At 46.1% G+C, this 11620-nt stretch overlaps 1 protein-coding gene and 1 long non-coding RNA gene across 2 annotated transcripts; one reads left to right on the top strand and one right to left on the bottom strand.

The window, feature by feature from the left end:
* Window positions 1-3291: 3291 nt before the first annotated feature.
* On the top strand, window positions 3292-9167 carry LOC135980987 (uncharacterized). Its single transcript, XR_010597949.1, has 2 exons — window positions 3292-3696; window positions 3798-9167. It is a non-coding gene; the product is annotated as an uncharacterized LOC135980987 (long non-coding RNA).
* Window positions 9168-10369: 1202 nt separating this feature from the next.
* LOC101944697 (olfactory receptor 52R1-like) lies at window positions 10370-11365 on the bottom strand. The gene has a single exon (XM_005310475.2). It carries the CDS (start codon window positions 11363-11365, stop codon window positions 10370-10372), a length of 996 nt encoding a protein of 331 aa, XP_005310532.2.
* Window positions 11366-11620: the final 255 nt, after the last annotated feature.

The following is an 11620-nucleotide window of genomic DNA, read 5'->3' as shown; positions in this document are numbered from 1 at the left end:
CAGAGTTTTGGTAAATATCTGGCAAGATTTAAACCTACTGATTATGCCTGTGTTCGCTTATATATAATAAACTGAAATGTTAGTCTACAGCATATTTACTTGCATCAATCTTTTATTAGACAGAATTGCTGTGTTCCCATTGATTTATTCCTGACACCACCAGGAGTGCAATAGTAAAGTTACCCCGGCTGAGGGTTCTGAAAACTTGGGTTACAGGGTGACCAAATCTGCATGCAGTATTCAATATGAGGGTGTACCATGGATTTATATAAACACAATATTATATTTTTTGTCTAATTATCTATCCCTTTCTTAAAGGTTACTAGCATTCTGTTAGGTTTTTGATTGTCACAGTACATTGAGCAGATGTTTTCAGAGAACTAGCCACAATGACTCCAAGATCTCTTTCTTGATGGGTGACAGCTAATTTAGACCCTAACATTGTACAGTTGGGATTATATTTTGCCATGTAGAATACTTTGCATCTATTGGCATTGCATTTCATCTGCCATTGTGTTGTCCAGTCACCCAGTTTTGTGAGATCCCTTTGTCACTCTTTGCAGTGAGCTTTGGACTTAACTACCATGAGTAGTTTTATATCCTTAGCAAACTTTGCCACCTCACTGTTTACCCCTGTTTCCAGGTCACTTATGACTATGTTGAACAGCTCTGGGCTCAGTACGGACCCTTGAAGAATACCACCATTTGCAACTCTCCACTCCCTTTGTTTCTGTGACTTTTTGTGACCTCCGTAACTTCTGCCGTGGCTGGTGCAGCTGAGCAGCTTGTGCAGCCCCTGGGCACTGTTGGGTCATCCTCAGCAGCGGGAGTTTGGATGAGGGAGGGACTCCAGGTTGGGGTGCAGGAAGGGGTGAGTCTGTGTATCTCTCTCTCTCTCTCTCTCTCTCTCTCACACACACACACACACACACACACACACACACACACACACTGTCTCAGTCTCACATGCACACATATTCTATCTCTTTCACAGTCACTTCCCAACACATACATGTGTTGTTCTTGTTGTTCTTACTTCTTCATACTTCCTGCAGTGCACATCTACGCTCTGTGATTTTATTCTTTCCAAGTGCTATTTTAGGTTTTTGTCTGGCCTGTGCATTTCAAAATTTTATTTTGCTCTTACTTTTAAATTTAATTCTTTCAAGAGTGAGTGAGTTCTAAAATCCTTAACCTGTCCTGCCTGGAGTAATTAGCCCAATGGTAACTTTTTAAAAATGTATTATATTTAGTTTTTTTCTTTTAACTGGTGGCACACATCTGCAAATTACCTCGATATTGATGTACATAAAAAATTCATTGTGCTCATGGATGTGACACCACTGTGTCTTTGGCGCTGGTGGCTACAGTTTCAAGCTTAACAGAGTGAAAGTCACCACTGCTGTTTTCTTCAAATTTACAAAAAGAACAGTCTCCACTTGATTCAGCACATTTCCCAAGCTCCCTCTTGGTTCACTCTTTTCAGAGTAGCAGCCGTGTTAGTTTGTATCCACAAAAAGAACAGGAGTACTTGTGGCACCTTAGAGACTAACACATTTATTTGAGCATAAGCTTTCGTGGGCTACAGCCCACTTCTTCGGATGCATAGAATGGAACATATATTGAGGAGATATATGTACATACAGAGAACATGAAAAGGTGGGAGTTGCCCACTCTAAGAGGTTAATTAATGAAGATGAGCTATTATCAGTAGTAGAAAAAAAACATTTGTAGTGATAATCAAGATAGCCCATTTAAGACAGTTTGACAAGAAGGTGTGAGGATACTTAACATGGGGGAAATAGATTCAATGTATGTAATGGCTCAGCCATTCCCAGTCTCTATTTAAACCTAAGTTGATGGTATCTAGTTTGCATATCAATTCAAGTTCAGCAGTTTCTCCTTGGATCTGTTTTTGAAGCTTTTCTGTTGCAAAATTGCGATCTTTAATTCTATTACTGAGTGACCAGAGAGGTAGAAGTGTTCTCCTACTGGTTTTTTAAAGTTATGATTCCTGATGTCAGGTTTGTGTCCATTTATTCTTTTGTGTAGAGACTGTCCGGTTTGGCCAATGTCCATGGCAATGGGGCATTGCTGGCACATGATGGCATATATCACGTTGGTACATGTGCAGGTGAACGAGCCCCTGATACTGTCGCTGATGTGATTAGGTCCTATGATGGTGTCCCTTGAATAGATATGTGGACAGAGTTGGTATTGGGCTTTGTTGCAAGGATAGGTTCCTGGGTTAGTGTTTTTGCTGTGTGGTGTGTAGTTGCTGGTGAGTATTTGCTTCAGGTTGGGGGGCTGTCTCTTGGAACACATACATTTAAAGTCTCTTGGAACAGATAAAGACTAAATGTAGTGACCACGCATACATTCATCAGTACAATGCCTAGTCTACATTATACGTTTTTTTAAAGTTACAATTAACTAACCATATATATAAAGTCTATACAGACCTATGCACCTGTTACAAATATAGCTATATTCACATCCTTAACAATAGTGTTAGTGTCTGATAGGTCTCTCATAGTTTGATCATCAGTAGACGGATGGTTCCTGCTGGAGTCTTCCATAAGGAGCTCAATTTTTCCACTCTGGGCATCCCCATTTTATAATGTGATTCTGTCTATATCTTCATTCTGCACATGTCCATAAAAGTGGACATTTTCTCTTATTGGTCTGTGTCCCCTGGAAACCTAATGGATCCCAATTTTCTATAGGTTAAGTTCCCTATATTCTCATTACCATTGACACACAACCTATAACCTGTGATTAAGACACATGTCTGAGACAGGCGTGCTTTTATGGCATTTTTCTGATATAATATTAATCTTCTGAGTAATTCTGCACAATAAAAATTACTTAGTTCCTCTTTTCCCATTATTTTAGAGCATCAGGTTATTTTTCAGTCACTTATGCCTTCATTTCTTGTCTACAATGCCGACAATAGCGAAGCCAAAGTCTTGCAGGCCTCAACCTACAGGTTCTTGCATTCCAGCTTGTCTTACTCATGTCTAGAACTTGGTTCCTCTAAATAAAGATCAGTCTTGCACTTCTATAATTCTACTATTTAACCTTTAATTAACATACAGAGAAAATATATGATATAACTTATTGATTAATAATAACATCACACAAAAAATTAATAATGAACTAAAATCATTGGCTACAATTTAGACCCCATCATTTTACATGTATAGTTGAGATGATGTTTTCCAGTATGTATACTTTATCCACATCACCCTGGAACATATTTTGTGATTGGTCAGAATCTTCTAGGGTGTCTAGGTGTTGGGGTCCACTAGGCATAGCTACCAGGTAACTCGGGAGAGTGGAAGGCCACAAGTGCCGATGAAGCTCTTTTGCTCTGGGCCTATCTGAACCCCCAAACTCCATCTTGGGAACTCTCACCTACTTCTATGCTAACTGCTTACATGCTCTGAAGTAGGTTGAAGCAGAAATGTAATGTCAGCTTTTTAGCAGATGGCTGCAGTTTCACTCACACTAGCAGAAATAATAGAGATAAGAAGCGGGGTAGTTAGTTTGCAGGCGTCTAACTCAAGGTCGCAAAGACTGAGAAAGTTTTCTCACAAGCTTATGTAGAGCTTATTGTAACAGTTGTCTGGAAGGGAGGGGGAAGGGGGAACAGCCAAACAAAGAGATGTATGCAAACAGTTTGGAGTATAAAAGGTAAAAGTTGTTTGTATTTGTTGCACTGGATTTGAGACATGATGGTCTCCTAGTGCCATTTCAGAGCTCTGAAATAAACTTGGCTTGCTTTCTCCCCTCAGTGTCTTTATTGGTGCCAAGCACACCGGGCGACGGACCATTGTTGTCCCCTCGAGCCCTTTAGGGCAGGCAACAGTTTTGGCGTCCCTGGGTGGGCTCGAGGCTGAAATTTAGCCTTGCCCGGATCCCTCCTGGTGGCCGACGGATTACAGCAACGACCGACGCCCAGCGCGCACCGGTGACTTCATCGGGGGCCTCGGCGGAGACGTGGTTTGCTCGACCCCGGAGGGCACAACGGTGCAACGCACACAGACAGTGGAGAAGCAGCTGCGGGCGACGGTGAGGAACCGGTCCCGTTGATAGGGCGACGGTGACGGTGCAGAACCGGACCCTTGGATAAGGTAGGAACAGTCCAGTGGGGACTTATCTGTTGTGACCTGGGGACGCCCAGTGTCTGCCTGTTGTGACCTGGGGTCGCCCAGAGTCTCCCTTGGTATGGGTCAGGGACAGAGTACAGCCGGCAGGGTACAGTGTACACCTTTAGAATGCATTCTGGTGAACTGGAAGGTGTTTGGATCTGATCAGTTGATTAAAAGTAAATTGAAAAGGTTCTGTACAGTTGATTGGCCTCAGTACCAGCTAGAGTGCCAAGAAAGGTGGCCACCAGAAGGATCACTTAATTACAACACGATCCTTCAATTGCTTTTGTTTTGTCAGAGAACCGGTAAATGGAATGAACATCTCTATGCGTATACATTTATGGTGTTAAGAAATAGGACTGATATTTTGCTCAAGTGCCATTTGACTCCGACAGGCTCGGTAGTAACGGCTGCTAAACCCCAGAACCCTCCCACTGTTGTAATGCCAGAATCGGTGTCCCCTTCGGCTCCTCCACCCCCACAGGCTTTAGAGAGTACCCCCCCCCCGCCCGTGGGATTGTATCCGTTGATTACTGAGAGTGTGGTAGCCCGTCCAGGAACTCAAGAACGGCCAGCACAGATAGTATCTGTCTACTCGCATGTACCTTTTAACCCTGTACATCTGGCTGCTTTTAAGGCAGAGGCAGGAGAATTTTCAACGAATCCAAGCAAGTTCATTTCTATCTTTGAAGGGTGTCTAGCTAGTCATAAGCCTGACTGGGATGATTGTAATATACTTATGAGAACCCTGTTGTCTGAAGTGGAGCGGAATCAGGTCATAGCCAAAGCCAGGGAGGAGGCACAGAAAAGGCAGGATGAAGACAGAGAAGGCATTTAAGGTTTAAAGGGAAAGCTATTGGACACCAGAGGTTGTACAGAGTGGAATCCTCAGAAGTGAGTGTGCTCGTCCTGGTTTGTTGCTTCAAAGCTCTGTACAGAAGTTATGTTACTGGGAAGGATGTATGATGGCAATGAGTATGTGTTAATGGTTGGAGAAGAGGTGTATGAGTGAAGAGTGGAAGGTTCCTTTGGAAGTTAGAAGAAGACGAGAAAGGGAGAAGGAAAGAGAACAGAATGAGTTAACTGAGAGGAAAATACAGCTAGCAGGCCATCCAAGGACATTGTTCACAGCCAAGACTTGGCTGACAACCAAGAGAAAGGGGGGCCTGAATGTGCCCAAGCAACTGTGAGATCTGCAAAATACTGCAAGGCATAAGGAAGACAAACGAAGGGTTAAAAAGCAGCTTTGATGGACAGTATGGGCTCAAGGATTTAAAAATTCCCCCACTCTGTTTGGACAGGATTTGCCAGAGACTTGGAGGAGTGGGATAATTCAGACAGAGACCTCCTGCTGCAATATGTAGATGACTTGTTGATTGCTGCTGTGGGTCTAATCCCTTGTCTCAGAGCTACTGTGAGTCTCCTAAACTTTATTGGACTGCGAGGATACAGGGTATCTCAAAGCAAAGCCCAAATTGCTCTTTCAGAGGTTCAATATCTGGGATTTCACATCAGGCAAGGAGAGAGAGACAGCTCTCAAATGAAAGGAAGGAGGCTATCTGCCAAGTTCCCATCCCCAGCAACCGTAAACGGCTTAGGGCATTCCTGGGCATGGCAGGTTTTTGCAGAATATGGATTCCAGAGTTTGGACTGTGGGCTAAACCTCTGTATGAATGTGTTAAGGGAGCGGATCATGACCCCTTTCACTGGTCCCCAGAAGCGGACAGGGCATTTAAAATCTTGAAAAGGAAGCTAATGGAAGCTCCAGCCCTGGGTTTGCCCGATATATCTAAGACGTTCCAACTGTATGTGCATGAACGAAAAGGGGTAGCTTTGGGAATGCTTACCCAGCTATTAGGTGCCTGGAAACGTCCTGTGGCATACTTTTCTAAACAACTGGATCAAGTTTCAAAGGGATGGCCAGCCTGTTTGAGGGCGGTCGCAGCTACTGCTCTAGTGCTTGGGGAAGCTGAGAAACTGACACTGGGAGGAACTGTGCAAGTGTATGTTCCCCATATGGTCCGAGCCTTGCTGGACACTAAGGGTGGTCTTTGGCTCACACAGGCTCGGGTTGCTCGGTACCAGGCGAAGCTGTTAGAGAATCCTGAAGTCACCCTGCAGACCTGTCCCTCCCTTAATCCAGCTACCCTGCTACCAGAGACAGAAAAGCAGGAACATGACTGTTTAGAAATCATAGATGTTCAGTACTCTAGCCGCCCAGATCTAAAAGATCAGCCACTCCCAAATGCTGACTTGGAATGGTATACAGATGGAAGTAGTACTGTTGTGGATGGGCAAAGGAGGGCAGGTTATGCTATTGTGTCTCTTCATGATACCGTGGAAGCTGAGAGTTTACCGGCAGGAACATCTGCCCAGCTTGCTGAACTAGTGGCCCTGACTCGTGCACTCGAGCTGGCAAAAGACAAACGGGTTAATATCTTTACTGACTCAAAGTATGCTTTTGGGGTATTGCATGCTCACGCTGGTTTGTGGAAGCAAAGGGGAATGCTAACAGCCCAAGGCTCCCCGGTCAAGCATGGGTCTCAAATTCTCCGGCTGTTAGAAGCGGTACAACTCCCCTCAGCAGTAGCAGTGGTGCATTGCAAAGCCCATCAAAGGGAAGATCAAGATGTAACCAAGGGCAATGCCAGAGCAGACAGGGAAGCTAAGCGAGCTGCTACCCTGAAATCAGCAACTGAGGAGAATGCCCAAATGCATGCCCTCATCCCATCAGTAGGTGAGCTTGCAGCCCCTCAGTACTCCCAAGAGGACAGAAACCTGGCTGACAGTCTCGGTCTCCAGGAAAAAGAGGGATGGCTTTATTCCACAGAGGGAAAAATCCTCCTGCCCAAGGGCTTGATTCGACCAGTGTTGCAGAAACTGCATCAGACCACACACGCAGGCAGAGAGGCTCTTACCCAGCTCATGAATAAATATTCTCTAACCTCCGGACTTAAACCCCTAGCATCACAGGTACAAGCTGAATGTTTAATCTGCCAAAAGAATAACCCTCGACCAGGAGTAGCAGTGCCACCAGCCACCCTGGAACCTACCCCAGGCCCAGGATTGGTGTGGCAAATAGACTTTACTGAGTTTCCCAGGACCCAAGGGTACAGGTACCTTCTCGTCTTAGTGGATCGATTCAGCGGATGGCCTGAGGCCTTCCCATGTCGCAACAACACTGCCAAAACAGTGGCTCTTAAGTTTGTCAAGGAAATCATTCCTCGCTTCGGCCTTCCTCAGTGGATGGAATCTGATAATGGAACACACTTCACATCTCAAATTGTTCAAAAGATATCAAGTGCTCTGCAAATCCCCTGGAAGCTCCACACACCCTGGCGACCACAAGCCAGTGGAGTAGTGGAACGCACAAATCAGACACTCAAGCGACATCTCTCAAAGGTCTGTCAGGAGGCCTCTCTTAAGTGGCCTGATGCCTTGCCCCTTGTGTTACTTCGCATTCATGCTCTCCCTAAGGGTAGGATAGGGCTTAGTCCCTTCGAGATTATGTTTGGAAGAGCATGGCCTATGAATGGTACCCCAGTTCTGGCAGGGGAATGGGAAATGAGGTGTGGTTTCTTGTCTCAGTACATGTGCTCTCTGTCTGCTGTTCTTTCTTCTCTTCACAGGTATACCAAAGATTCACAGCCTCTTCTGCTGGATACTCCGGTCCACTCCCTGCAGCCTGGTGACTCCGTTCTCGTGCGAACCTGGAAGGACGAGCCTCTCCAAGAGAAGTGGAAAGGACCCCACACCGTCCTGCTTGTCACCCATACAGCGGCAAAGATCGAAGGACACAAGAACTGGATTCATCACTCTCGACTGAAAGCAGTGCCCGCTCCTAAACAGTGGACTGTCCAGCCTGCGGAGAAGACTGCTAACGACGATTTGGGACTTAAGCTGTTATTCAAAAGACAGTAAGGGTCGCTGGGAATGCGTTGTGATCTTTCTAAACAGTCACAGCATACTCCCCACGAGAACCCTGAGCATTGGTTTTATTTTCTCACAGAAGACCGTCCTGGCCTATGTATTTGGTCTTGTTATTTTTTGACTTGTTTAGTGTCAACAATTCTTCTTATCTTCTGGGCAGTTGGGTTGTTGTAATTGTGTGTGCCCTTATTGGAGAAGAGTGTTGTACCTATGTCCCAGAGTTTTCACAGGACATTAACAAGCACATCTTGTCAGCTGAACGGGCCTTTAACCAGTGGAAGGCCCAGGAAGGAGAACCCACTATTTTGGATTCCCTTTGGGGTTGGATACCTGGTTTAGGGGAACTAGGGGATATAGGGGGAAACATTGTTCGCATTTTGCTCACAGGTGTTGTGGTATGTTTTGTTCTTGTTCTTTTGCTCATTTGCTGTAAAGTGCTCATACGTAAGATTTGTACCTCCCATACCCCAGAAGTTCCCTTATACCCTCTCATTGATAATCCTGATTGCATGGAGCTTAATCGCATTCTGTCTTTAGAGTATGAGAAAACTCTGACAAAGGTTTGTTGAGTGTTCTCAAAGGAGGGATTGTTGGGGTCCACTAGGCATAGCTACCAGGTAACTCGGGAGAGTGGAAGGCCACAAGTGCCGATGAAGCTCTTTTGCTCTGGGCCTATCTGAACCCCCAAACTCCATCTTGGGAACTCTCACCTACTTCTATGCTAACTGCTTACATGCTCTGAAGTAGGCTGAAGCAGAAATGTAATGTCAGCTTTTTAGCAGATGGCTGCAGTTTCACTCACACTAGCAGAAATAATAGAGATAAGAAGCGGGGTAGTTAGTTTGCAGGCGTCTAACTCAAGGTCGCAAAGATTGAGAAAGTTTTCTCACAAGCTTATGTAGAGCTTATTGTAACAGTTGTCTGGGAGGGAGGGGTAAGGGGGAACAGCCAAACAAAGAGATGTATGCAAACAGTTTGGAGTATAAAAGGTAAAAGTTGTTTGTATTTGTTGCACTGGATTTGAGACATGATGGTCTCCTAGTGCCATTTCAGAGCTCTGAAATAAACTTGGCTTGCTTTCTCCCCTCGGTGTCTTTATTGGTGCCAAGCACACCGGGCGACGGACCATTGTTGTCCCCTCGAGCCCTTTAGGGCAGGCAACATAGGGACCACCTTCTGCAACTCCTGATTTCTCCTCCAGTTGCAGTCTGTCTCTCTGCTGCAGCCATAACCCTGCAACCATAGATTGCCTCTCTCCTGCCTTCTAGCTCATCCAGTCTCTGTGTTTTAAAGGGCTGGATGAACACCTCCTCTCTCTGTTCCCCCTTCTGGGGAGGTTTCATTCCTTCCACGCCCACCCCTCTGCAGAGAAACTGGAGAACGAAGTTACTCCCTTCTTCTATCCCTGTAAGATCTCACTAGAGCTGATAGTTTTTAATGACCCACGTATTTATAAACACATGCCTCCGCCCCAGCCTGCTGCCTCTTAATACAAGGTGTGTGAGTGAAGAGTATAGGAAATCCCAAAGACATAACAATGTACATGGTTCCTATAACAAAAGATGAGTTAATAGGGTTTTTCCCCCATCTAAGTTTTATCCAGATGCTCTGTTTTTCAGCTTCTGTGTCTGGGTGCCATGCAGGGTTATCAGGTACCTAGTTTTGAACTAGAAAGTCAAACCAAGAAGGGGATCGGACTGTGCCTGGTTCCTGCAGGGCAGGGGGGAGGTTTAGGGTCATTAACCCACACCTGCCCCTGCTCAGCTGGGACCACATCATACCAACAGGCAGGCCCCTTGTCAAGCTTTGGCAGCTCCCAGCCCAGCGTCACAGTAGAGGGAGCCCAGCTGAGGCAGGGACAGGAGTGGAAAAGATTGAGGAAGGGAGGGAGGGGAGGAGAGAAGCCAGGAACCAGGGCAAGTGGGGCAGGAGTAGGGTCTTGGGGAATAGGTAGGGCGGGGGCAGGGTCTCAGGGTCCAATTGTTGCCACCTTTCTAACGGCTAAGGATTAATGAGGTCTATAAAGACCAATTCCCCATGTTGTCATGCTGACACAGCACCATAAGGCCAGGAAAGGATTTAATATCTCTTTCACTGACCAGTAAGTGATTCAAGAAAGAGGGCTCAGCACCATGTCACCAGCCAGTGCTTCATGGAGCTAGTTCTGAAAATCAGAGCACCGGAGGAAAAATTAGTTAGAATCATAGAATATCAGGGTTGGAAGGGACCTCAGGAGGTCATCTAGTCGAACCCCCTGCTCAAAGCAAGACCAATCCCCAACTAAATCATCCCTTATGAGTAATGAACCGGAGTAGCCTGTCCCGGATTTGTTTGGTCCTCACCCCATAGATGATGGGGTTTAGCATGGGGGGCACAAGTAGGTTCATGTTGCCAATAAGAACATGGAAATGCAGGGGAACATTCTGTCCAAAACAGTATGTGAGAGAAGAGAAGAGACCTGGGATGTAAAAGATTAAGATTACACAGAGGTGGGAGACACAGGTTCCAAAAGTCTTGAGCCGGGCATCCTTTGTGGGGAGGCTGAATATGGCCCTGAGGATATGGTTATAGGACACAGCAATAAAAATCCCATCCAGACCCATTACACACAATAGCACAAAGAGTCCATAGTAACTACTGATGCGGGTGTCAGCGCAGGCCAGCTTCACTACGGATATGTGTACGCAGAATGGCTCGGGGATGATGTTGGTTCTGCAATATGGCCATTGTTTTACCAGGAAGGGATAGGGCAGTACGAGCATGGCACTGCGCAGCACCACGGCCAGGCCCATCTTGGCCACCACGGGGATTGTCAGGATGGTGGAATATCTCAGGGGATGGCAGATGGCCACATAGCGATCAAAACCCATGGCCACAAAGATCCCAGACTCCATCCCTGAGAAGCAGTGAATAAAGTACATCTGGGTGAGGCAGGCACTGAAATTGATCTCCCGGGAATTGAACCAGAAGATGCTCAGCATTTTGGGCAGGATGGATGTAGACAGGAGCAGGTCAGTGATGGCCAGCATGCAGAGGAAATAGTACATGGGCTCATGGAGGCTCGACTCCCTCTTCACAATGAACAGGATGATGAAGTTCGCCAGGATGGCTATTGCATACATGGTGCAGAAGGGGATGGAGATCCAGATATGAGCCTTCTCCAGGCCAGGAATGCCCTGCAGGATGAAGGTGGAGGGGTTGGTGAAGTCGGTTATGTTGGAATCTGACATGGAGTAGGGGAGAAAGTGTCCAACTCTGAGGCAGAACGGTGTCTCTTGCATGTACCGTACGTTCTCCTGACTTCCTGTATGTGCCCAGGGTCAAGGGGATGGTCGCAGTACAAATGCCTGGATTGAGAGACAACGTGAATATGATACACTCCATACACTACTGGAGGCTGTTCTCATTGGTGAAGCAGATTGGTGAAACAGATAGGGGACTGGAATACATGATTTATGAGGAAAGGCTGAGGGAACTGGGATTATTTATCTGCAGAAGGGAAGAGTGAGGGGGGATTTGATAGATGCCAGGCAAGG

Source organism: Chrysemys picta, chromosome 1 (assembly GCF_011386835.1).
Source record: "Chrysemys picta bellii isolate R12L10 chromosome 1, ASM1138683v2, whole genome shotgun sequence".
Taxonomy (NCBI): Eukaryota; Metazoa; Chordata; order Testudines; family Emydidae; genus Chrysemys; species Chrysemys picta.
Note: the sequence above shows the minus strand (reverse complement) of the source record. Positions and strands in the feature narration are given on the sequence as shown.